This window comes from Heliangelus exortis, chromosome 21 (genome assembly GCF_036169615.1).
Source record: "Heliangelus exortis chromosome 21, bHelExo1.hap1, whole genome shotgun sequence".
Lineage (NCBI taxonomy): Eukaryota > Metazoa > Chordata > Aves > Apodiformes > Trochilidae > Heliangelus > Heliangelus exortis.
This window is the reverse complement of record NC_092442.1, coordinates 7,447,712-7,473,035: the sequence shown is the minus strand read 5'-3', so window position 1 is coordinate 7,473,035 and position 25,324 is coordinate 7,447,712. Positions and strand designations below refer to the sequence as shown.

Below are 25,324 nucleotides of genomic sequence, written 5' to 3'. Positions count from 1 at the left end.
CCCTCTATGACAGTTGCATCCAATGCTACATCACCTGTCACAGCTTCAGAGGTGGCTGCACAAGCTGACAGGAGGTCATGGAAAACAAGAGTTCACTTGAATGGCAGTGAGGTCAGCACATTGCTGGGTGAAATGTTTGCAGGAATTTGATAAGGCCTTATAGTCCACACTGATTACATCTGCTCCTCCTTTTTGAGTGAGACCAAAGCTCTGAAAACACATCCAAGGATTAACAAATCCTGTTAATTCAACTTGCTATACTGATAGTTTACAGAAATATATATTATTTTTAAATATAAACTGAAAAGTGAGACAACTCATTTTTATCTCTTTTCCACAAAGTTTGAAGTATGCTTCCCATCCTGCTGAAGGCAGTGTGCACTTAAAAAAAGCAATGAGGTCCCTGTAATAGTTTACAGCAAGACAGGATGCCCACCAAGACTGACAGGAAATACTGACTGCACGATGCTTTTTGTCCCATCTGTGCCTCAGAAGCCACATGTAGGATTCTGCTGCTGTTTTCTACAGAGAGAGCAACCCATGACAGACAGATGTTTCAGAAATTCACCACCTGAGGTTACGGCTCCAGGAAATCCACATCTCTTTTGTGCTCTTAAGTGACTGTGCACATTGTGCAAATGATTTCATTGTAATACTGTAAAATGGGAATCTGGATGTGGGCTGAACACCAAGCACTGCAGGCACTGACACAAAGACTCAGTAAGGATCTTGATGACCTCTTGATGACTGAGTAGTTGTTCACTTGTGACTAACACTGACAATGTTTCACAGAAGACAACTCCATCCTTAACTTTTTATGCCTCTACAACTCTCTTTATTCCCAAGTACTTCAGGGCAGTCTCTTGTGACAGAAGAATAATGGAAGACCCATTGGGAGATAAGTCACTCCATCTTTTGCTTCTCTATGGCAAACAGCATTATTTGTACACAGCTCAGAAAACACTGCCTTCCCCCAGACCACTCCCCACTGCCCCTATGGTCTTGCTCTTGTACCTTTAGGCATAGTAATAAGAAAGTGGCAGGCAGAAAAAGTTGAGTAAAAATACTTTCTTCAGAGGAAATTAATGATTAAAGTGCAGAAAAATACTTTAAGCCACAGGCTGAACCACAGTCTTCAATGAAATGCACTTTAGTACTGATAATGCCTTCGAGTCCTCCAGCCACTATAGGAAGAACTATTCCTTTGAAGTTAGAAGCAAAGTTGCAATCCAGAAAAACCTGCTAAAGATTTCTGGTTTGTCCCTCTAGAGGCATCATCTCAGTTGCTGAGAGCTGGGGCTGTAACAGTGACTGCTCCTCTGGAACAGTTGATCTCAGTTGTTTCTGTGGTGTCTGTTTCCAGGATCTTGTCTCTACAGCTGGAGACACAAAAACAGCAGCCCTTGTCAGCAGGAAGCTGACAAAGGGGTACAGTTTTTAGAAGAGTGTAGGTTCAGAGACAACCCAACATACAACAGGTAGCATTGGAAGTGATGCAGTCTTCCCACTCCTAGAAAATTGGCATCAAGGAAGATTCTATACTGGAAGAGCAGGGGGCTGTGTTTGAAACCAGTGGAGCTTCTGCTCAAGCTCTGCCAGGCTGGACAAAATATTTCTAGAGAAGTAAGAGCTCTCCATTTTCCACACAGAGCTGCTTCCCAGGTGTAACAGGGAGGCAGAGGTAATTATCTTACAGCATGAGTGGGCCTAAATTTTGTATTTCCTAGAAAAAGCCCCAAACATTTGGGATATTGACTCAAAGGGAAGACCAGCCCCTGCTTTTCTCAGCAGTGTCTCCTGCCCATTTCTACCAGAGGTAAGTAGGAATGGTGTCTCCTCCATTCCCATTACTCCCAGCTCCACACCTACTCTAATTCTTTATTTTCTCAATTCACAAGTGATGCTGCTACTATTGAGGGGTGCTGCATGGAAGCAATTTCACAAGCAAGCCTAAAATTTCTGTTACCAACATAACATGCAAAGAGTAGTTGCTGAGCAGAAAGCTAACAGGATACTGAAGACCTTTCTTCATGATTTTGTTTACCTTCTGGATTTATTTCTGAATCACTGGTGTTTCCAGGGTCTTCCTTAAGAACTCCCCCATCCTTTGCCCAATTTGTCCATTTAATTTCCTCTACTCTGGAGAGACAAAATGCAACAGATACTGATGCACCAAGCACAGCATTTCAGTCCATATCTCAGCATCTTGCAGCTTCCCAACTCATCCTGCCAACACAATCCTGCTGGTCTGCCTGTAGCAAAAACACCCTGCAGAGTTGGGTTTTGTACATTTTGTTGTGCATAAAGATCTTCTGTAGTCTAAGCTTCACCTCCACAAGGCAAATATCTTCTTCCCTTGCATGCTGCATGCACATTGCAGCCACCAACCCACCCACATGCACCAGGAAGATGGGGTTGAGTCACTCCACTGAGCCAGTGCTGAAAACCCCTGTGGTGGTTTGGGGCCTCTGGCTTCTGAACTGTGGGAACCCATCCCTAGGCTGAGGGTAAGGGGTAATGGTACATCTGTCTTACCTGAAACACCATCTCTCATCTTTCTTATTGAGGCCCACTGACACGAAGCAGCCAGATCTCCTCTTCCCACCTTGGCGCCAGAGCCAGGACTTCTCTATTTCTAGAATGGCAATAGCCCTCTGAAAGAAGAAGCCCACATCAGAGAGAAAACAGACCCTAGAGAACCCAGCCCTTCTTTTTGATTAAATCTTCCCCAATCTGCAACTACTTTGACTTAGAAAATCACTTCAGAACTGATCCCAAAGTGCTCCTCAGCTTAATAGTACCAGTCAGTTACTCTCTCAAGGGATTAATGTTCATGGATCTGGGCTGGCTGGAAACCATGCAAACAGCAGGGGTTTTAAACACACCTAAAACTTGTTAGGATTTTCCCCCAGAGTACCAAACAGATGTCAAAGAAGTTTATAGCTGAGACTTGTGACAAAGACAGGCACTGTCATCTCTGGTGTTGTGGGACAGAAGTAGGAGTTTGGGCCATGACACAACTGCTGAGCAGCCCCATGTCTCACCTGCAGCTTCCAGACTTGGGCGCTGTCACCAGAAACAGCTGTGACAGTCTCACCCATGAGTGCAATCAGCATGTTGAACAAAAGAATGTACGTGAGGATCACAAAGAGAAGCAGCAGAAGCATGACAAGGTATCTGAATCTGGCATGTTCCTGGAAGTCCAGGTCACCCATCCCAATAGTGATCTTGAAGAGCTCCAGGGAGACACTAAGCAGCCCACCATACATAGCGTGGTTCCCAGTGCTCTCCATCTGAGCAAGAGACTTGTTGTGAGAGACCAGAGGAGCATCTCCCATCAGCGTAACCAGAGCTGTGAGAGAAACAGAATTTGAATCCTCAGAAAAATTTACTTCTTGCAGCCCAACCTGTAACATAACGAGTAAGTCCTCACCTGCAGTGAAGCCAAAGAGGAAGATCAAATAAACCAAGAGGAAACGCAGCAGATCTCTCAGGATAGTCTGAAACACAAATCAGAAGGAAGTGCCATTCTTTCTATCACGTGAAACCACCAGGATGATCTTCTGTTCTCACACATTACAAACCAACCCCAAATAATAAAACTAAAAAGCAAGTTGGAAAATGCTATATTCAGTTCAAGAAACTGCTAATACACATTAAACTACTTCCTCAGTGAACAATCATCACTAGCTTAGAGTACTACATGAGCTTCATCATTATATTTCTGTAAGATTCTCTGAAACACAAATATGTCAATTCCTCAGCAGGGCTGTTTCCAAATTGTTTCAACATGTCTCTTTCTTTTCTGTCTCCACTGGGTTTCACACAAGTTGTGATCAGAATCCTTCCCTGGCACCTCATTTCACCTGCTTTGTCTTGCTTTCCCAGTGTCAGACTCCTTTATGGATCTCCAAACACTCCTCAGACCAAGCATAACAATTCCAGAGAGCTTGCATTGGTTTTGAGTCACTTTAGGACAAACAGGTGTCAACTGCTCTCAATTCAAATTGAATTTGTTATATTCAAGGATGGCAAACAAGACGTTTGCCACAATTGTACTTCCTTGAAGACACTGATCTAACTGCCTTCTGCAGTGTCAGTACAACAGTTCCATTTACAGCTGTCATGATCCTGAGAGAAGAATAGTAACTGGAAGCCTCCTCACACCTTCCTCACACCCAGGAGCTTTCCCTACCAAGTGTTTCCAGGCACTGACCTTCTGTATCATGACGCTGTAGATCCCGGTGCGCTGAAAGCCCCGGGTGTAATAGAGCGTGTTCACCCAGCCCAGCAGCAGGGAGAACACCATCACTACCACGTAGTTTTCTGAACTTGCACCATACAGGACTGCTGACAACAGCAATGAGAAAGCCTGGATGAAGCTGGAGAGGAGAGTGAGTGACAGTGACCTCAACAAAAAGGCCCATTTTGCTGATTTGTTCTCTTTTGCAAGGAAAAGCGAGCGCGTTTCACAAGGTTACACGGAGCACATAAAGTGGTAGTTAATCAGACATGGAGTTTATATAAGCAAATCCTGTTGTAACCAGACCCACAAATCACTGCAGTTTTGTTATGAATTGTTTAATCTTTAAGTGGAAACACTTGATGTAACTCACAGTATGGAAAACTCCTGCTTGATGTAACTCACATAACTGATATAAAATGGAAAAGAATTTTAACACTTATGACCACGTGCACACACACACACACACACCTATACACAAGTCTCCTCAGGAAACTGAGAGGTTATTTTTCTTTCGACCAGATCTGAGCTAGAGTGACTGTATGATTAAAAACTTGAGCTCTTCTTCCAATTAAGTGCATGTTCTTGACTTTAAAATAATTCACGGTCTGACCTTCACCGTGCTCAGCTACAAAAACAAGGACAGACCCTCCCCAGCAAAGCCCATTGCAACAAAGGGTTATGAGAAGTGGCAGCAGGCAGGAGAAACAAGCAGGGAAGGGATGGCAAGAGGTAGGCAGTGGCAGAGAATCAATCTTTCCTGCTCACCATCTCTCTAGTAATGTTAGGGCAACTTAGCTGCACACAGCAGAGAATCAATTTCACTCGTGCTTTCACTGTACAAAACCCCTCAAGAGACATACATCAAGATCTCAATGCAGCTGTCAGAACACATTGTCTTCAGGGACTGGCGTCTCCTCCGCAAGTACAGACTCTGCAAAAAAAATCAATGGTCACCATTGATCACACCAGCAGGGCAGGCACACCAGGGAGATGCTTTCCTTTTTTTAATTTCCTATAATGCAGCTAGGGGAGAGGTTCCCGTACCTGAGCAAAAATTAGATAAATGCCTCCTAGCAAGATAATGATCAGTCCAGACACCCACAGGAAGCCTCCAGCTGTGAACTCCACTGGAAATGAAGGTTGCTAGATAAAAAAAAAACAAACTAAAATCACTGAAGACAAGCAGAGGGAGTGATAATCACCCTGCACCTTTTAAAACTCAGTTCAGGCCTTTTCAGATAAAAGCTGATTGGGCTTACCTTAACCCGTGAGGGCTGGTAGTATGCAATGGCTGTGAAGATGATCATGAATGACAAGTATGAGACAAAACTGAAGTAGAATCTCTTGGAAGCAAATGTTTCCCATTTTTGCTGAAGCAGTTTATTCAGTGGCTCCAAAACCACCATCTTGTACCGATTCTATGGAAAAACAAACAACAAAAATGAACCCGTGTTCAGCAGCAATGCAAATTCACCAGAGGATTGTCTTTTTTAGGGTTGGAGTTCAGAGATCCAATTAGGGTATCCTAAAAGATTTATTCAGTCAGGCTTTTCAGTAAGAAAGAAATCAACCATCTCATAAGAAGTTACTTCTGCTTGGCTTCATCAAGGTATTTGGACACACTCAAGCTTAGACAACCACAGGATCAAAAGTTTCTCTCATCTTATAGATGTTCAGAGGCATACCAAGCAGACTACAAAACATAAATATTTCCATCATTCTCTCTTTTTCTACAAAAACCATTGTGGAAGATCACATTAACACAAAATAATTTGCGTAATTATACAGCAGCACTACAGGAAGGCAGAAGAAGTGTTGCTGTGTTTGACTTTCAGTGAAAGCACTCACTGGTGTGTCACTGCTGTATGCCAGGATCTCCAGCACTGAGTTCTCCTCAAAGCTGTCTAAAGAGGACAGATCATAGAGAGACACATGGATAGGTCCATAGGTCCATTCAGTGAACTTGCGTGACAAGTGTCTGTACACTGGGTCTTTGATCTCTCTTTGGATGATGTGCTTGAAGATCTGGAGAGAAAGAGGAGCATATCAGAAAAGTGTGCATGGAATGAAGGTGTAGAATGATACAAGCACACCCAGCTCACCTTCAAATACAAGATACCTGCCTTTCTGAATTAGACACCTTGATTTAGCCAAACACTATCTGGCCCAAAGTAGGCACTTTAACTACACCTTCCATCAAAGCTCTTCCCCAAGTAGAACCAATTTTGGTCCAGACCAGCTGTGTTGTCTGAGACACAGAACAGCAACAGCCAGCTGAGGCTCTGTAGGACACTAACCCACACCTGGAGGAGGCCTCCTTCATGGTCTCCTGTGGCACTGTCACTGTCAGCAGCATTACTATGGGTTGGGTGCAGGATGCTCCTACAAACCCCACTGCTACACTGAGGATGTATGCTGCAGGCTTCCTTGTTTCCCAGCAAGCCCAGGGATTCCCTCAAGTAGTCTTTACCTCCACTTTGCCTGTCTTGGCAGCAAGCTGCAGAGGATTTAATCCATCATAATTCACTATCTCCTCCAGTTTGCACGTTGGGTCAAGCTTCACACCTGCCTTCAAGATCTCAACATAGGTGGTGCTCACAAACTTGGTGTTCTCCTCAGTGTCATCTGCAATCATCACCAGGGCATGGAGAACGGTGTTGCCCTGTGTATCCTGCTCCTGAAGCCTGGCTTTCTGGTGGGGATTATTTAGGAGATAATCCACTACCTGAAGCTGGTTGGTACAAGCAGCCAAGGAGAGGGGAAGTTCACCTGAAGAGATGAGAAAAGTATTTGGAGGAGAAACAGAAAGCGGTGGAAAAAACCAAGAAAAAGTAAGAAAGCAATTCTAGGAAAATATGTTTAGCCTATAATTAGCACTGGAACACTGGACAAGTCCTTTCTCAATTTCTCTAGATTCAGAAAGTGTTTTGCAGTAAAAAAAAAAAAAAAAAAAACATCAAAAACCTTCTAATTTCTGGGGGCAGCTGAAACACTTGTCCAGACCCCTAATTTGGCTAAATTAATCAAGTATTTCTCTCTGTCTGAAGCCCCTCAGATGGGGCTTAAATTCATAAAACCAAAATTAAAACAAATGCTCTTTGGACACCTCAGTTTGGGAAAGGATCCTGCCATTCAAGTAAGTCAAGAGCTTGATTACAGTTCAGTGGAGATGGCAACCCACCCATAGAGGAGCAAACCCAACTAGAATTAGCAGCATGGCATTCAGTGAGGCAATTAAAAAAAAACCCAAAGGAAAAAACCAAGTTCCCCATACTCACCAAAATAAAAGTAAACTCCTTCTTTCTTCTTCCTGAAAAATTCACCATGGGCTCTGGCATGGACATCAGCTCCATTCTCTACAAGCAGTTTCACCAGGTCTAGGCTCCTTTTCTCTATGGCAATATGGAGTGCTGTCTGGCCTAAGGAAACAGGGAAAAACCACCACTGGGTGCCAGTGCCAGAGGGAACAGCCACAGGACTCTTCAGCAAAGGATTCTAGCAACTGCTGTTATGTTCTGTGTATCCTGCAGGCTCAGGCCTGGGGGAGGTGGGTGCCAACTGAGGACTTCCAACAGTGTTCATTGGAAAAGCACATTGAAAACACTGACTCAGAAAACAAGCCCCAAACCAATCTGGAATTCAACACAAAACCAGGAGATTACCCCTGCCAGGCACTAAGATCCTGAGCAGCTACGGGAGGACAAAACCAACTATTAACACCCACGACTATGCTGCATGTCTGCTATTAAAAGGATAACCCAACCAGCACAACTCATTCTTTGGTAGTGATTTACTATTTCTTTTTCACTTTTAGATATGTTTTTTAAGCTTTCCAAAGCAAATCCTCTTGTATTCCTGGGTTATTAAATGTCTATCATCTCTGGTTTATAGATTGAGGAAAAAGCTGCAGAAGTGAAGCATATTAATTCAGGGCTGAAGAGGACACAGACCAGAATCTGAACTAAAAGATGAACAGGCTGTTACTGTAGCTACACCAGAACTCTGGAACTGCAGTGCTGCAGAAGTTCCACTTCCCCTCTTTTTCCTTGTATCTGCACACCTCACTTGTCTAGTGGGGAGGCTGCTTTGACACCAGCATCAGAACAGAAACCTTACCTCCATAGTAACAATCAGAGCATGTCACATTGACAAGTGGCCTGGGATTCTGTGTCTTTTGGTCTATTTCCAGCAAAAGTGGGATTGTGTCATTCTTTCCATTTTTTAAGTTGAACAGGGCTTTCATTAAGCAGGTCTTCCCAGTCTTTGCATCTAGTAGAAAAAAAAAAGTATTGAATGGGGTGCACTTTGCACACGCCTATTGCTTGATTCAGAGCTGTCACTGTAGGACCAAATATAGTAATTCTTTATCAATATTTTTAGTCTGCAGTACAGGCAGAGGCCCTAGGATATAATCAATGGCATTCTCCATTCTCAAATGGGCATTATGAAAATAAAAGAATGGTGAGAGGGCTGGAGAAAGCCATGTACCATGAGCAGGTTCCCCTCCTGCATTACCAAGCATTGCTCACCCTGGTCATGGAGTAGCAGGCAGGACTCTACCTGTGTATTCAGAATTGGTGAGAAATTTGGAAGTCCTCCTCAAGTATTCCAGTAAACCATCCAGTGCCTCAGGGCTGCCCCTGGAGACTGCTCTGAAGAGTCTGTCCCTGTCAAAGCGATTGGGGTCCTTTTGGCTAGGGAAGAAACACAAAGCATTAAGAAGTTCTGGAGAGCAAAGGACAAGAGTGCACAATAAGTTCTAGGGGGATGATGTAAGAAAGGAAGGGGGCAGAAAAGTTTGTTAGAAAATACCAAGTAATTTATTTTTGAGTCAAGGGAAAAATAGAGACAGTTATTTCCCAAAAGTCTCTTAAGTGGCTGCTCTTTCCATCAGCTGGAATTCATCCCAGATCCCTGGAACCCTGGACTGCAGAACACGAAGACAGAGAAGCCCAAGATAGCTGCAGGACCAGAATCGGTCCCATCACATGGTTTGAAGCACCCTGCAAACAGGTTTACATCCCTCCCTGGCAAGAACAGCTCAGTTGTACAGGGCTTCGTGCTGAGCTGGTCTAACACCCAACTTATGTGGTGCTAGTTCAGAGATACCCACCAGACACACCACCACACCATACACAAGCTGTCCAAGTGCAGAAGGGCTAACACGTCCCTTTAATTGCCTTTAATTACCTCCCACCACATTCCTGTAATATTTCTATATTGTCACTTTTAGTTTAGACCATAGTAAAGTCTGTAGGCCCCTACCAGGAGGATCAGTACAGATCAGCAGGGATCCCACCCTTACCAATATCCAGGTTACTCACTTGCTGACGAGTCCTGGCCTATAATTCAGATTAATCTTGACTCTGGGAGGGAAGTTACTGCTCTCCTTCTGGTAAGGTGTCTCCAAGGGCCGTAGCTCTCCTTTCTTGCCATGTCCTGGTCGTTCTTCCTTTTTACTAGATGTAGGTTTATCCTCTGGGATACTGTCATCTGTTTCTAGCAATCCTATCAACCTGTTCCTCTGACCCGGGCCTGGCTGCCCGTTTGTAGAGTTATCCATTTCTATTAGAAACAGCCTTACAGATCACCAAAGATGTTCTGCACTGGGAGACTAAACCTGCAAGGGAGAGACAGAATTAACACAATTTTTTCACAAACCTAGAATGTGTACAGTGCAGCACAGGCATAGAGGAAAGCATGTTTCCAGGTCCAGTGTTCCTATAGATGACTATGGATGGGCTCCTTGCAAGACAGATTCAGAAAGACTGAAGAGAGGGATAAAGAACTGAATGAAGAATCAAGGCCTTGAAAAGGGTACCAGGGTGAGGAAAAATTGAAAAGCAATACTTGAAATACAGGCAACAATGTCTGCAGAACATACGAACCCCCTTTGTGAGATGACCTCACCTGTTGGCAGCAGCACAGGTTCCTTACATAAAAGGCAAAGAAAGTGGACAGTGATCATTGTCCTTGTCTCTGTGAGACCAGCATGAGCTAGTCACCAAGTGGCCAAAATGATAAGATTAACTATAGGGCTGCTTTGGAACAGTGATAAGTTTGCTCACGTTCTGCTGGTAACCATTTCACTATTTCTACAGGGAAAACACATGCACAAATTATGTGCCTCTCATGGATTCTTGCATTTCATCCTGGGGCAAAATTAGCAGGCTCTCCTCAATGTCTGGAGCTGTTGGCCATCAGTGTGAGCACAGGCTTTGAACTTCCAGCTCCACAGCACAGGCAAACACACACCCCAGAGATGCCATGCGGATGCTTGTACACAGCAGAGCTCTGATCCAAGAGCAAAAAGCAGATCTGCTGCACAGAGAGCATCAGTATTCATCAGAGCACTCAGCTAGCCCACTTCTCATCTAATATGCCATGTAATCCATTTTTATTCTTTTGAGACCTCTCTGCATATATATCTGGATACCTCCCAGACCCACGCCCAATGCAAGCTATGTACTCAGCATATGACTGCAGATTCATGCACAGTTTGTGAGGCAGCAAGAAAAAATCCATGACTACCAACCTGAAATAGAGTGTTCTGAAAGAACTTCGTCTTCTTCTCATGTACTCCCTCCAAATGGTTAACAGGTTTTCTCTGAAGAGAAATCTCCCTCCCCGGGACTACAGCCACCCTTCATAGCCTATACCAGTAAAGAGGTAAATTGACACATTATAAGCATTCTGGCTTAGATGAGTATGTGGAGAAATATAGTTCTAGGAAGAAAAAAGCCACAAAGCACTTTTTATGCAGCTCACAGCAAGAAATCCAAGGGCTGATTTCAAGACAAACCATTATGGTAACTCAGCCATTCAGTTTAGTCTGTACTCTAACAACAAACATTCCTCTGCAGGCACAAGCATCCACCCTATAAACCCATTTCAGACCGACTTCCTCCCTCAAAACACTTACTGGTACATCTGCTGATCCTTTAGATGGTTTATTTGCACTTCCGTAACAGTTTGCTTATTCTTTTCTCTCTTCCTCTCCCCAAAATCATTTCTCAGCTGCAGTTTCCATCCCTCCACAGCGCTTGAATTATTTATCGTCAGTCTTGTACACACAGACTGTCTGCATTAAAAGCAAAAGGGTCTTAAAAAAAAGGACCCTATAACACGTACATGCACTTTGTACATCCCTAGGGAACACAGAGCACACGTTCTGCTTGCCAGCTCAACTTTCCCTTCTCTACTCAAGAGCTGAGTTGTTTCTTTCTGTGACTTCCCCAAGCCATTTTGAGTAGCGCAGCACAAAAAAAGCCCTGCTGTCAAAAGAGGAAGAGCATGGCACTTACCCCAAGTTGCTGCAAGCTCCACCCAAGAACTGATGTGACAAGGAGTCCCAACAGATCCTCCAGAGGGTAAATAATCTCTCAGCAGAAACCAAGTCAAACCCCAACAAGCGTTAATGAGCATGAAAGCAGACCCCACATTATTTACATCCATGGGCGGGTGTCCTCTTCTCCTGCAGAGAAGACCATGCTCATATTAGCACTCTGTTAGCAGCTCAGTGTTGAACCCTGAGCTGGTGGTGGTCCATGAGGAAATCCAGGCTGCCTGTGAGAAGGAATAAATATGGATTACTGTTACTTACTCAACTGTATAGCTTTCTGCAAAGTGAAGAAGGGGTTGCACAGGAAATGACTAGATAGATTTCTCAGAAAAAGAGAGAGCCAATGAGTGAAGTGCTCTTATATGGAAAAGCTGGCTGACTTAAAAATTCATAATGCTTAACCCCTGCCTGCACATACAGAGTTGACATCTCGTGGCTTTCAGCACCAACCCACTCACATCCCGAGGGAGGCAGCTGACTGGACCCTGAGTGCTGGAGCCCATGGTTTAGTTGTGAGGTTTGTCACAGGGTTCTCTCAGTCAGCCCCAGGAGCAGCAAGTACTCACTGAAACACCCGAGATCGACTGTCCCAGGGAAGTGGGTTCTCCTCACACTTCACACACCCAGTTGCAAGGCAGCACAAACTGCCTGAGGCAACAAACTAACCCTACAAAGTGCAGTGTCACTTGGTCATCAGGAGCACAGAAGACTGCACAAAGCAGCTCCAGTTCCAGGAATGTAAGTCTGGGAGAGGCTTGGAGGTTGTGGGAGCTGACCATCCCTACAACTGATTGTAGTTAACACCGTGCTCACAAACCAATACCCCAGCCATTGATCCAAAAACACTAAGCAGAGGCATCACATCCCAACATACTAAACTCTGGCTGTGCCTTTCTTCTTCCAAACTTACCATGAACCAAAAGAAAGCATACAGCAACCCTCATCTGACAGGACAGCAGCATGAAGTGAGGCTTCCTGGTTGTCATCCATAGAAATATTCCCAGATGGCTCCAGTTTGAGTCAGATGCAAGCTGCAAGATGACCTTTCTATAAATACACCCACAAAATGGCAGGGTGCCTTTTCCTCTTTCATGGTTTTGCATGAGATCACAAGCTTATTCCTCAGAATCCTGTTTCAAAATTAAGCTGATACAGGAACAACACAAAGCTACTTATTCTTTCTAGGCTTAATGATTTATTAGAAACCACAGAAAAGTCTATAAAGAACTAACATACACAGGTAAATGCAAAACTAGATCTTCTCTCCCCTGCCCCTCATTCCAGCCCTGCAGAGATTTAGTTTAAGTATGATGCAGAGTTTAAGTATGTTACACTTAATTTACTGTGGTACCAACAGATACAGATTCAGGCCCAGGAGCTTAGCTCCAGCTTATGGATTTATATCCTCTTGGGCTTTCCCCTCAGCTTTCATGGGAGTCCACCCACCCTTCCAGCCAAGGAATGAAATCAGCCCACAAAAGTGCATCATAACAGAGTTCTTTCTGTGCATCTGGTTTTAATAGCTTACACAGAGGAAGGAGAATGTGCAGCTTGCTGGGAAAGGAATTGCTGCCAGCTGAGAGGTCACCACAGCAAAACAGAAACATGGAGATGCTGGGGGAACACAGAAACTCTGCCATGCACACACATCCACGTTTGCCTTCAGAGCCTGCACTGGGGGAAACACTTCTGCTTCCATTTTAGAGAAGGGAGAAACAAGGCAGAAAAAAATACAAGATCTGCCCAAATGTGCACTTGGCAATGGCAGCATTCTGAGGTCAGGGATGGGATTATGTCACTGTTGTGCACCAGCCAGCTGAGCTGGGTATGGTGCTTAACAAGCATCTTGACACCAAAATGTAAAATGCTGACAGCTGTTAGGAGGAAATCATTCAAAGCAGCTGGAGGGAGAATAAGGGCAGCAATTTTATTTCACCTATGTGCCCACCTGAATTTTCAACAGCAAGATGCCTCTTGCCTTTTGAGGCTTTATCTGGGAGAATAAGAAGGAATCTTGTAGTGGCTCAGTACTTATTTTACTGATGAAAATGTGTCTGATGGCCTTAAGTTTCTCCTGACAGGAGAGACCCATTCTGATGAAACTTTAAATCTGAGAAGAGAGAAGTCAAACTCTTAACTACTAAGTGAAACTTTAAGTAAAATAATTAATTTTCATTTCATAATATTAACAAATATTTTCATGGTTATAATATTAGATTATTTTTATGCAAAGCACAGCAGTTCATGGCAGGAAAAGCAATTACTGGAACATGCTTAAACAGAAGGCATGAGGAAGATGTATTTCTGCAAAGACAGAAACAAGCACATTTCCTAAAACGTGTATGTGTCCATTTTTACCAAATACTGAAAAAAATGTTATACTCTTATGATTAGTACCCCATTTTCTGTATGCTGCAAATAGATCAGAGTCACTTACTTGTGTCTGTACTTAATTACACCATTGATCTGCAGCCACTCTAAGCAGTAGCAGCTCAAAATCATCTTCACAGGAGGGAAGGTGACAGTAACAGCATGCAAGGTTGGACCAGTAACATTTTCTCCAGAACACCAGGTAGTCCAGTGCTTCATTCAAGCCTCACAGGGGCCACACAGCTAAAAGAGAAAACTTTCTTTTAAAAGTTGTACTTTCACATTTGGGAAAACGTCAACTATGTTTTACAGTGTTACAAGTTGTTTTTTTTTTACATGCAACTTATGTAAAACCCACCCTGAAGAGACAGATTTAAGCTGCTTCATTTGTTACAGTTACACAGATGGAATCTTTTCCCTCTATGGACACCAGCCCACTCTAAAATCGATATAATTCCTTGACAGAACTTGTCTGATAGCCCTGAAGACTCAATTGATTGACATGACTATTTCTGTAACTACTACTCTTACATCACTGTCATTGAAGTCTCCTCTCTAGAGACTGCTTGGGCCTTTGAAGGAACCACCCACTGCTCTCATACCATAGAAAGATACATGGAGATATCTTTTTATTTTATCTATCACTTCCTGCAGGATTACATCCTAAAGGAGCTTCACTGACAATAGCAACACGACACGAAAGCCCTGCTAATAACGAATAACACTTTGGTGGAGAAACAGTGACATCCAGTGGCCATGAACTAAACCCGAATGGGCAAAAAAGTAGTTGCACTTGTGAGCATTACTCTAATTTACTTACTCCTTTTATCAAAATAGTTAATAGTCTAATTTAAAAACGTCTCTTAAACTTAAAAGAGCTCCAAATAAGGCTGTTTTTAATGATGATGCAGCAATGTTCCATTGGAGACAAGCTGCAGACAAGTCTGTAAAAATACTCTGGTATTCCCAACGTGCCTCTGCCTTAACCCCCACTTTACTAGAAATTAATCAAAGCCACAAGAAGAAAAAAAAAAAAAAAAAAAAAAAAAAAAAAAAAAAAAAAAAAAAAAAAAATCACAAAGCTCAAGTTGCAAAAGGATTAAAAGATGTTACCAGAATCTGTTGTCTGTATGGGAGCACTAGGATTATTCCATCTTAATAGCATTTAGATTCTGGCTAAAGCCTATTAAATATGCATTTTAGTTATGACTAGCTGGCTCCAAGCAGATATTTGAGGTACAATCAAATTGTAAGAAAATAACCAAATGTTTTGCATTAACGAGTTCATACATATTGTTCCATACCTCTTTTTCAAAACCTTGTTGTCATTTGCATGTTACGTTTCCTTGTCATTTCAATACCTTTTCCTAAATCACATCACTTAGGATAAATTTCAAAACAATTTATTAATGAAGAAATCCCTTGCAGTTCGCTCTTCCAGCTTGGGGGGGGACCAGTAGCCTTAACCCCAGCAGCAGCCCCCCTGTGTCCCCCCCCCCAGGCAGCACCCATCAGCTCTGCATCCACCCAGGCAGTGCTGGGACACTACAGCACGCAGGGATTTCACTCCTGGTACTTGTTTTACAGACGTGCTCTTCTGTGCTCTTCTTCTAGTAAGGCAAATGCTGAGCACCAGCACAAGCCCCACCTAAGGAAATCTTCCTACAGGGCAGGGGAAACCACCACCTGGAGACCCACCCGGCGCTTTCCCAAGGTTCCAATTGTTGCAGAGCTGACCAAACCCCCCCAGCAACACCCAGCAACACCCGGTCAGCCTGAGCAACAGGATTTGAGCACCACCACTGCAATCGTTGTCCTTCAGTAACCAGCCCTGCAGAAAGGCAACCAGCAAACAGGCCTAAAGCAAGCTGTGCATCCCCCTCCCCACAGCCTCCATCACCTGACCAGTTAGTGCAACTGCTACCGTCCAGCAGAGCTTAATTATTAAAAGAACTCAAGAGTATCCCTTAATTATCAGCCAGGAATGATAAAACCACTCCTTTTACCATAGAGCAAATCAGAAGGGGAAAAAAAATTTAGCCCTGTACCTGCTCTGTACTGAGCAGAAAGCAGGCTGAGGCACCACCAGGAGCAGAATCAGAGGATGGTTGAGGTTAGAGGGAAGCTCTTAAGGCCATCCCCCCCTGCTCAACCAGGGCCACCCAAAGCAGGCTGCCCAGAACCCCATCCAGGGGGGGATTGAGGATCTCCTAGGAAAAGTCTGGGCAGCCTGCCTAGGGGACTGCAGGCAGCTCAGTGGCTCTACTGCAAAAACTGTGGACAAAAAAAAAGCAGGATGGGGCCCAGTGCAGGGTTATCAGTAAGCAGTGCACCAGCACAGGAACACTGTGCACAGGCAGATGGGTGGCCAGGACTCCCATCTGAAGCTAAGCAGCTGTCAGAACTCAACAGATGGGGACACTGACAGCCCTGATCCTTTCAACCTGGTTGTTTCTGTGCAAGAGTGCACACGCGCATGCACACACACGCACGCACACACCCACCCCTTTCAAGCCCCACCGCTAAAGTAAACCACCCAACCCCCCACCCTGTCCCAACACCTGTTTTAGTTTCCTTAACACACCCCACACCCATCCAGTACGGAAAAAAAGCCACTGAAAAGTAAAGTCAAGCCTGACTTCAGGTAAAACTCCCTAGCTCTTGTCATTAAGGGGTTGCATAGTTTTACTTACACCGACCAGGAAAATGACAGCAGCTTTTTTGCTGAACCAGCAGCAATTCTCACTGCAGGCACTCCTTCCCCACATAAAACGTTCTATGTATTTTAGCCAACAGAACTCCACTTCTGTATGAGTCACCTGGATCAAGTAAGAGGTTTTTCCCTAAAACATACCAAGCTATTAATTTAGCTTCCCCCCCACCCCCAAGCCACACGGAAGCTCAAGTCACTTCATAGAAGTGCCCTGAAATAAACCTGTTCACTCATCTCAGGACTAGCACAAGTAATTTAAACTCATTTGAAGTTTCTAAGTCACAGGAAAAAAAAAAAAAAAATTGGTCTGTGGCTTTCTAAGGCCCTTAACAGAACACAGTATCCTTCCTGGAAACAAGATTTATATTAACACTAGGAAGAAGAAAGAACATAGTATTAGAGCTTAAATTAAGACTTTAATCCAGATCAGTTTCAATCCACAAGGTCCTCATTATACATGCAAAGAAGCTTAAACTGCCAAGGAACAAAACTGAAGTAATCATGTCACTTAAATATACCAGCTTTACTAGCTTGAACTGAGACAAACAACTTGTGATGTGCAACAGAAAACTTTATTAGCATTTCAACACACAGCTGTTCAGCAGTTGCTTAGGCTTGCATTAACTTTGCATTTAATTTAAGACATTAAAGAACTACAGTGCAAACACAAGTGCTGTTGGTGATCTTGTTGACAAGCAAGATGCACAGTAGTTTAACAGCCACCCCTCAGGCGCAGCACAAGATGGAGGGTGGATTCCTTCTGGATGTTGTAGTCAGACAGGGTGCGCCCGTCTTCCAGCTGCTTGCCAGCAAAGATCAGCCTCTGCTGGTCAGGGGGAATGCCTTCCTTGTCCTGGATCTTGGCTTTCACGTTCTCAATGGTGTCACTGGGCTCAACCTCGAGGGTGATGGTCTTGCCAGTCAGGGTCTTCACAAAGATCTGCATCCCACCTCTCAGGCGCAGCACAAGATGGAGGGTTGACTCCTTCTGGATGTTGTAGTCGGAGAGGGTGCGCCCATCTTCCAGCTGCTTGCCAGCAAAGATCAGCCTCTGCTGGTCAGGGGGAATGCCTTCCTTGTCCTGGATCTTGGCTTTCACGTTCTCAATGGTATCACTGGGCTCAACCTCAAGGGTGATGGTTTTCCCAGTCAGGGTCTTCACAAAGATCTGCATCCCACCTCTCAGGCGCAGCACAAGATGGAGGGTGGATTCTTTCTGGATGTTGTAGTCAGACAGGGTGCGCCCGTCTTCCAGCTGCTTGCCAGCAAAGATCAGCCTCTGCTGGTCAGGGGGAATGCCTTCTTTATCCTGGATCTTGGCCTTCACGTTCTCAATGGTGTCACTGGGCTCAACCTCAAGGGTGATGGTCTTGCCAGTCAAGGTCTTCACAAAGATCTGCATCCCACCTCTGAGACGAAGGACAAGATGGAGGGTGGATTCCTTCTGGATGTTGTAGTCAGACAGGGTGCGCCCGTCTTCCAGCTGCTTGCCAGCAAAGATCAGCCTCTGCTGGTCAGGGGGAATGCCTTCCTTGTCCTGGATCTTGGCCTTCACGTTCTCAATGGTGTCACTGGGCTCCACCTCGAGGGTGATGGTTTTCCCAGTCAGGGTCTTCACAAAGATCTGCATCCCACCCCTCAGACGAAGGACAAGATGGAGGGTGGATTCTTTCTGGATGTTGTAGTCAGACAGGGTGCGCCCATCTTCCAGCTGCTTGCCAGCAAAGATCAGCCTCTGCTGGTCAGGGGGAATGCCTTCTTTATCCTGGATCTTGGCTTTCACGTTCTCAATGGTGTCACTGGGCTCCACCTCGAGGGTGATGGTCTTGCCAGTTAGGGTCTTCACAAAGATCTGCATCCCACCTCTCAGGCGCAGCACAAGATGGAGGGTTGACTCCTTCTGGATGTTGTAGTCAGACAGGGTGCGCCCGTCTTCCAGCTGCTTGCCAGCAAAGATCAGCCTCTGCTGGTCAGGGGGAATGCCTTCCTTGTCCTGGATCTTGGCCTTCACATTTTCAATGGTGTCACTGGGCTCAACCTCAAGGGTTATGGTCTTGCCAGTCAGGGTCTTCACAAAGATCTGCATTTTGAACTACAAAACATACAAAAAATCCAGCTTTAATTACTTAAAGCGTAGTATTTAATTATTTCAGACAAAAAAGGGACTATTGGTGCTATTTCACACTACATACATATAAGCTAAGATTTTCGCTATACTTTTTTTTGATGTTTCCTACAGCTTCTGACAGCTAAAACCAAGTCTCAGTAAGTTACACTCCTAGACCTCCCTGTTCCAACCCGCGCCCCCCCCCCTCCCAGCACTGCGGCAGTGACGCTGCACCGCAGCCCCCCCACAGCTGCCGCGGGCCCTGACGGTGGCGAACTGCGTCAGGAACCTGTGCTGCTGCTCCCCCAGGCAGTGACTCAGCAACCTGCTTCCGGACTAGGCAGCCATAGCCGCCGCCATTTTCTCCCTAAGCCTACCTTCCCCTCCTAAGAAAGCCATTTTAGCTTTAATCCCCCCTCCTCCCCTCAATTCTCAGCCAACCGGCTCACACTAAGCGGGGACTGCGCAATTCCATCCTCTCCCCATTCCCAATGAAACACCCCACCCGACAAGAACTCAGCCCCGACCCGACAAGAACTCAGCCCCCACCCGATACCTCTCAGCCCAGAAAAACGCTTTGGTTTTCCCCTTCCAACCCCCCCCCCTCAAACTCTCCGCCCCAGCCCCGCTAAACTCACGTCTCCGGCCCTGTACGCTGCGCGTCTGTCTCTCCTCTGTGGCTCCGCAAAGACAACTGCTGCGTGACGCAGCCCCCTCTATTTATACGGTTCCTGTCACACACGCCCCGCCCCACTACGCTGACGTATCCATCCTCCTCCCAAAATAGTCCCAAGGAAAAGATAGATCCAGGGAATGTTACTCGCCTTTCTGCTCTCCGATATCTCTTCCGGAGGGAAAAGGCACTTTAGATCTTTAGTGTGGAAGCTCAGACCCCGAAAAATCTGGATATTTCTGAGGGAGCGGATGGATCTGGGGGTCCGGTGAAACCGTTGCTGGCCGAGCCGGTAAGCTCAGCGCTGATTGGTGCAGCAGACAGAAGAGTGAGCGCTGATTGGTTGAAGCGGAAGGGGGGCGGTGAGGAAAGCTCTGGAAGTTTCGGGAGCTGCTCGGCGCTGATTGGTGCGCGGTGAGGTCAGCGCTGTTGCTAGGGGGAAGCGGCCTGGGGGGGGCAGATTACGGCGGGGAAGGGGCTGCGGCGCAAGGGCGGGAAGGGGGAGGGGGAAGCCCCAATCCGATCCTTAGGAAAAACCTGGCCGGGAATAGGGGAAAAAGTGCTCCAGAGTCAGAGGGGTACCCTTCATGCCCGCTTTTTGTTGACCCGCTGAGCTACCAGCGCCTCTGAGACACCCCCCCCCCTCCCCACCATGAGGCGCTGATGGCGGAGGCTGAAGGGTCCACAGGGGCTGTGAGGGGAAGGGGGGGAGAGGAGAAGTGAGTTAGCAAAGGTAGAAAAAATAAAACCAAAGATATTTATAAGTCTGGCAAGTCGTTGGAGAGTGCTGGTGTGCCAGGCTGAACGTGCCCCTCGTCACCGGCCCATTTCCTGAGCAGCCCTGTGAACACAGCTCAGCTGACTGCTAATTATTTAATGTCAGGTTGCACAACAAGCCATGAAATGCTGACATCTGAAATTCAAATGGCTGTTTACTTGCCTTTAGAGCAAGAAACCCTGATCGAGTTATTGGGCAAGTTCCTCCTGTGAACTGATGTGAAAATTCTGTGTTAATTAAGCTTTGTTATACCTTTCGCCTTGGATTTTAAGTCATATCTGGAGTGCATAAAATCCAGAAATGTTTTTCTGTGGTTGTGTTTTTATCTGCTATTAGTTCCAAGCCAGATGAAGTTGCTGTTAAATCCTCCACTCATGGAACCCAAGCACACGTGTGGAAGGCTGGATTCAGCATTTCCTTATTTCTATTTCCTACCACATCTCCCCCTTAAAAAAAGCCAAACAAACAAATAAATAGCCCAAACAAACAAAACCACACCAAAATGCCCCAACAACAACAAAACCCTTCTGCTTTCCTTTCTCCTAACAAGGTTTGTGGCTGGTAGCACCTCCTGGTTTTTACAGTAAAAAGGAAATGAATCATCCCAACAACAATTATTCACAATGTTGAAACAGGAAGACTGGAAAATGGTAACTGGAAAGTTCAGCGACAGCTCCATGGCAAAACCCAACCTTGGAAAAGTTACTCAGCTACAAAAATTTAGGACAAAAAGCAGATTTAAGCAATATCACATTTGTCTTCTTTATGCTGCCAGCATTGCTCAGTGTTTCCAACAGGCTTCTTTTGTTTGCACAGTGCCAGGGGGACTAAAGTTTGCTCCAAGGCTTCAAGGTCTGTCTGTGCTGTGTATCCCAGGCTCTGCTCCAGGATGTGTCCCCCCAGCCCAGGATATTATGGAATCCTGAGAGGAAGGCCATAAGTAACTAATATTTACAAATGTGAAAGGCCACATCTGTTAAACTGCAACTTTAACCACAGGCTAATCTGAAGACTGGCCTGTGCTTGAGCACATCAGACTTGTATTAAGGATTTTAGGATGTGTGTCTTTGTTTTTTAAGGTCCCTTTAGATGAAAAAGAACATTCTAACTTTTTTTTCCTTTCTGTGTAAACCAGAAAACACAGGAGCCTCCCCCCCCCTTGTGTAGCTAAATTCTGTGACTAATTTGCTACAGTTGCTCCATTTCAAATCAACAGATCAGAATAAAGTCCTAACAAAATAGGTCCACCATGAGTAGCTCTTTAAATACCTTGTTAATGGCTCCTGAAAAATTCATCCTTCAGGGAAATGAAGAAAGCCAGGCAGCAACAAGCTGACATGCCATGCAGACTCTATTTTGAAAACAATCAGGGATTAAATTAATCAATTCCATGCAAAAAAGATTCATTATTTCCCTCATCCCTCTGTCAAAAGTGATAAACAAAAGAGTTATGCTTTGTGTACACAACTCCAGGGCCCAGCAGAACTGAACTGACCTCCACAGCCTCTGGCAAAGCACTCTACACAGGCCACTATTAGCATTTTGCAGCCTTCACTGATTGGATTAATTTAATTCTCCCAACTATTAATCTGGGATATCCATCTACGTGCCTGTAGAGAGCACACCTCTGGGTTTTGGGGGGTGGGCTGAATACAGAGAGCTCCTTAAATTCCTCTTTTCCTGTCTCTTGGCTTCTTCTGTGTGCCCTGAATGTTACACACTTCATATATACATGGATTCTTTGTACTATTTCAGTGATAATTATTATCAGCCTGAAATGTACTTCTTTTTAAAGTCAGATTCTGCCCCATTTCCACACATTATGTGTAAGAACAATCTCCCAAGCTGGAGGTGATGACCTTGTGTCTCCATTTCCTGAATTTCAGCTTCACCTCAGAATTTCTTTAGAAATTATTTTGCTACCTTGATTTTGATAGAGACAAATGAAATCTGTTTATTCTTAAATGGTGTGGTAACTGTTGTGGTTGTACAAGATGTGTGTACTTAACATACATGCCACTCTTCCTCCAGCAGCTCTTGATAAAAATCATCAAGCAGCTGACTGTGAACTGTATATAAATAAATGCAAAGCTGAAAAAAGATAAATCTCTATCTTGTGACTGACCTGACTGCACAGGTGGCTCCTGATTTTGCCAGGGCATGGGGCCTGCAGCTGGAAACACTTCTTTCCAAGTGGTTTCAAAAGTAGGTCATTGGACAGTAGTACAGAGCAACCTACTTTCAGAAGAGAAGAATCTGGGGTCAAGGAAATGTTTACAAGGGATCTGTACATTCTGGAAGACAAGCTGGGTCTGTTTTTGTATGTACACTTATGTCCTAGCAACAGTGTACCATTTCTGCATGAGCAATGTCAAATGAAGCAATCTGTTTATCTTTAGTTACAAAACTTGGGCCAGGCAGCCAGTCAGGAGATTTCAGAATGTGTAGTAAGCTCAGGGCAGTTCCCTTGTTCAAATAAAAATAGGGCTACTTGCCATAGGGAAAAAACAATGTATATTCCTATCTCATACCATTGCTCATCCCTACCTCAGGTCTCTCTCACCAGGAATGACACAGGATAATTATATTTACTTATTTACACTTGTGGAGATAAATATTTGCACCCCAAACCTTTAACTCTCATTAAGGACTAGATATTGCTGAAGTTCCAGTCACAAGACAAACAGCTGTGGCATGTCACTGCTTGTCTTTGTGCTGACAAGCTCAAGGGTTACAAAAACAAGGAGTCACAATTCAAAGTACTGTGAGACTGACTGTAATATAATGAGATTACCAAAAAAAGACAACTATCTGAATTCTGTTTCTCAAATCCTGTGCTAAAAATAACTTAAACAAACACAGTTTTTCATAAGCTATCAAATTCAAGAGCTGGAAGATTAAGAAAAATAGATATCCAGACTGGCATTAAAAAGGGGAAATGAACAATACTCATCTGTCTCCTGTTTGTTTAAAGCATAGCCTGACTTTGCAGGACACACAGGATACAGCTTTAAGATGTCTGCTGCCACAATGAACAGGCTCGGGCATGTCTTTCTCTCTAGGTCTAAATGACCCAGAGGAACATGTGGCAGGCAATTCACTAAGTTTCTGATGCAAGGAGACTCCTAAAGGGCATTTTATAAAGCCACCATCAGCCTAAAATCACAGGTTTGTGTCTGCACGCTAGGTGAGTGAAAGCAACAATTAATACTTTTAATACAATTAATACCAGGTCTATTCTAAAAATTACTTGCTGCATCTTTTCAGCCTGCCTCCTGTCTGTGAGTCTGCTGGATCTGATCCAAGCTGCACTGCAGTGGAGGAGCTCTCTTTGTTCATGTTCCCTCTGCTGTGTCTGATACCATTTAGCATGTGGCTTCTGGGATTTTTCAGCAGGACAGCAAAGAAGCACCTTGAAAAACAGAAAGAAGACATAAGCCCTACAAGACTGTTAATCATTATTAACATATTTCAACAGAAGCTCTCTAACACAGTGAACAAAAACAAATACTGTCAGGAACATCCTGGACAGGCTCTGCCCACTGCCCCAGAGGTGATACTCCCTCTGCTTTGTTTTCAGATCCAGCCTGGATCCCTTGATGGTGAGGAGAATGTCCAGAATGCTTCCTCCTCCCCAACACTAACACTAAAATCCAAGCACTGACATTTTTCTCCTCAGCACAAACTCTGCAGGGTTAACTACCTCAATTCTTTTAAGTGTGGTGTTAGCTATTAAGCTTCATCTACCTCCCTGCTTGTTGGATGAAAAGCATCCACTGTTCCAACTTAACCCACAAACAAGAAGCTGTTTTTAGAGCTGCTTTTGCAACAAAAATGCTCCTACAGAATATCAATGTGGGCTGCAAGCCAGGTCTGCAGAGCTGAGTCATTGTTATACAAGCAGAGCTGAGATGGAACAGCAAAACACCTTTGTACTTTAACATTAAAACACATCAGCTGTTGAACTTTGGGTATCACATGACACCTAAAGAGAACAAACAGTGATTTACTGGACTTTTCCTCTTGCCATCCCACTTCTGAATAATTCTTCCCTCTTCCATTTTGTTTCTGAAACTTAAGAGCAAAAGCATTGCTCATCAGGCTCTTGGCTTCCACTGAAGTTTGGCAAAGGATGCATGAGGTTTGGAAGTCATCAAGCAGTGAAAGCTGTTAACTCTTTGGGCACTGGGAAACTCTCACCCCCTGGTGAGGTAAGCACTGAGATGTAGGGCCTGCCAGCAGAGCACCAGTGACATTCAGCAGCAGCCAGACACCACCATAAAGCACTGGAATTGATTATTTATGTGAGACCCAGTTTTGAGGGTCGAAAAGAGTTAAAGAGTCCTTTTTAATAATACAGGAAACAAATGAAAAAGGAAGAATTTCTTTGTTACAGCCTTCTGAAACAGAACTGCATTTTGTTCTTCCAGCTTTGTCTTCCAGTTTTTTATCCTGAAAAGTCATAAGGGAACAGAATTTAGCTTCTGAAAACACTTTCTTCATTTAAAATACACTGAATTAATCCTGGAGGGGTGCAGAGAGTGACAGATGTGCAGATATTACATGGGCTGTGCAGTCACGATGGTTTTCTTGCTGGAACTGCTTTTTGAGAGTGTGCTACTGCATGTGTCTCCTAGCAGAGAGGGCATTTGTGTGATCACTGACAAGCTCCTAAAATACATTCAGGCTTTCAGTTTAGTGCAGTAACTGTTTTTAGAAAAGTACAGACCATGTAGGCTGAAACCTTCAACTGCTGCTGAATGTAACCCTTGCCAAAGGCAAATGAATCCTTGCTGCAGACTGCACAGGCTCAGTCTCAGTTTGTGATCTCCAGTTTCACCTTAGTGACTTTTCCTCCCAAAATGTAAGGTGAGTAACAAGAAATCTTGTGTGATTAAAGTTGTGGGAGTGGCTCAGATCAGGAGCTACACCCGAACACGCTGGCAAGGGCCACGATTTGTCACAAGTGGTGCCTTTAAAATGGTTCCATGAGAATGAGTAACCAGTACCAAGGAATAACAGGAAACTGTAACTACATGCCCTTCCCCACCATCAGAGGAGAGAAGCGCTGAGCCACAGGATTGTTATGCAGGTC

At 44.6% G+C, this 25,324-nt stretch overlaps 3 protein-coding genes across 24 annotated transcripts in view; all 3 read right to left on the bottom strand.

Annotated features, from left to right (window-relative positions):
• Positions 1–812: 812 nt before the first annotated feature.
• On the bottom strand, positions 813–14,191 carry TRPV2 (transient receptor potential cation channel subfamily V member 2). 13 transcript variants are annotated; one of them, XM_071764877.1, is made up of 20 exons: positions 14,026–14,191; positions 13,537–13,698; positions 11,551–11,812; positions 11,169–11,327; positions 10,782–10,899; positions 9,571–9,866; positions 8,807–8,940; positions 8,363–8,515; positions 7,525–7,665; positions 6,717–7,015; positions 6,095–6,271; positions 5,506–5,664; positions 5,291–5,389; positions 5,107–5,177; positions 4,217–4,382; positions 3,434–3,500; positions 3,045–3,352; positions 2,536–2,654; positions 2,045–2,139; positions 813–1,379 (listed from the first exon to the last, which is right to left on the bottom strand). In XM_071764877.1, exons 6-20 carry the CDS (start codon positions 9,807–9,809, stop codon positions 1,243–1,245), a joined length of 2,364 nt encoding a protein of 787 aa, XP_071620978.1. In that variant the 5' UTR covers positions 9,810–9,866; positions 10,782–10,899; positions 11,169–11,327; positions 11,551–11,812; positions 13,537–13,698; positions 14,026–14,191; the 3' UTR covers positions 813–1,242. The 13 variants fall into 13 exon arrangements, with proteins under 13 accessions (XP_071620978.1, XP_071620982.1, XP_071620979.1 ...); XM_071764881.1 differs by having other exon boundaries at positions 11,551–11,720; XM_071764878.1 differs by lacking the exons at positions 13,537–13,698; positions 14,026–14,191 and adding an exon at positions 12,499–12,584.
• A 2,876-nt stretch (positions 14,192–17,067) lies between these two features.
• UBC (ubiquitin C) lies at positions 17,068–20,262 on the bottom strand. Its single transcript, XM_071764892.1, has 2 exons — positions 19,417–20,262; positions 17,068–18,763 (listed from the first exon to the last, which is right to left on the bottom strand). The coding sequence occupies exon 2, from the start codon at positions 18,755–18,757 to the stop codon at positions 17,384–17,386; it is 1,374 nt and encodes a 457-aa protein (XP_071620993.1). The 5' UTR covers positions 18,758–18,763; positions 19,417–20,262; the 3' UTR covers positions 17,068–17,383.
• Positions 19,452–25,324, bottom strand: part of PIGL (phosphatidylinositol glycan anchor biosynthesis class L) — a 64,421-nt gene continuing 58,548 nt past the window's right edge. Inside the window, exons 7-10 of one of the 10 annotated variants that reach the window (XR_011730048.1) lie at positions 23,480–23,641; positions 22,355–22,464; positions 21,499–21,580; positions 19,791–19,898 (exon numbers count right to left, since the gene is read on the bottom strand). Coding sequence is in view for 5 of the 10 variants with exons in the window: in XM_071764908.1 (XP_071621009.1) it covers positions 19,978–20,142; positions 23,480–23,641 (327 nt within the window). In the remaining 5 variants the exon portion in view is untranslated. Of the gene's footprint in view, positions 19,756–19,790; positions 20,143–20,405; positions 21,152–21,498; positions 21,581–22,354; positions 22,468–23,479; positions 23,642–25,324 lie in introns of those variants that run through there. The other 9 variants (XR_011730051.1, XR_011730049.1, XR_011730050.1 and 6 more) reach the window with 9 other exon arrangements.

Excerpts from the sequence above, each read along its gene's own strand:
- TRPV2 (XM_071764877.1), bottom strand. The coding sequence starts at position 9,809 with ATGGATAACTCTACAAACGGGCAGCCAGGCCCGGGTCAGAGGAACAGG. Across the intron at positions 8,941-9,570 it reads AGGCCAGGACTCGTCAGCAA|CCAAAAGGACCCCAATCGCT; the intron begins GTGAGTAACCTG and ends TTTCTTCCCTAG. Across the intron at positions 3,353-3,433 it reads CCTCTTTGGCTTCACTGCAG|CTCTGGTTACGCTGATGGGA; the intron begins GTGAGGACTTAC and ends TTTCTCTCACAG.
- UBC (XM_071764892.1), bottom strand. The coding sequence starts at position 18,757 with ATGCAGATCTTTGTGAAGACCCTGACTGGCAAGACCATAACCCTTGAG.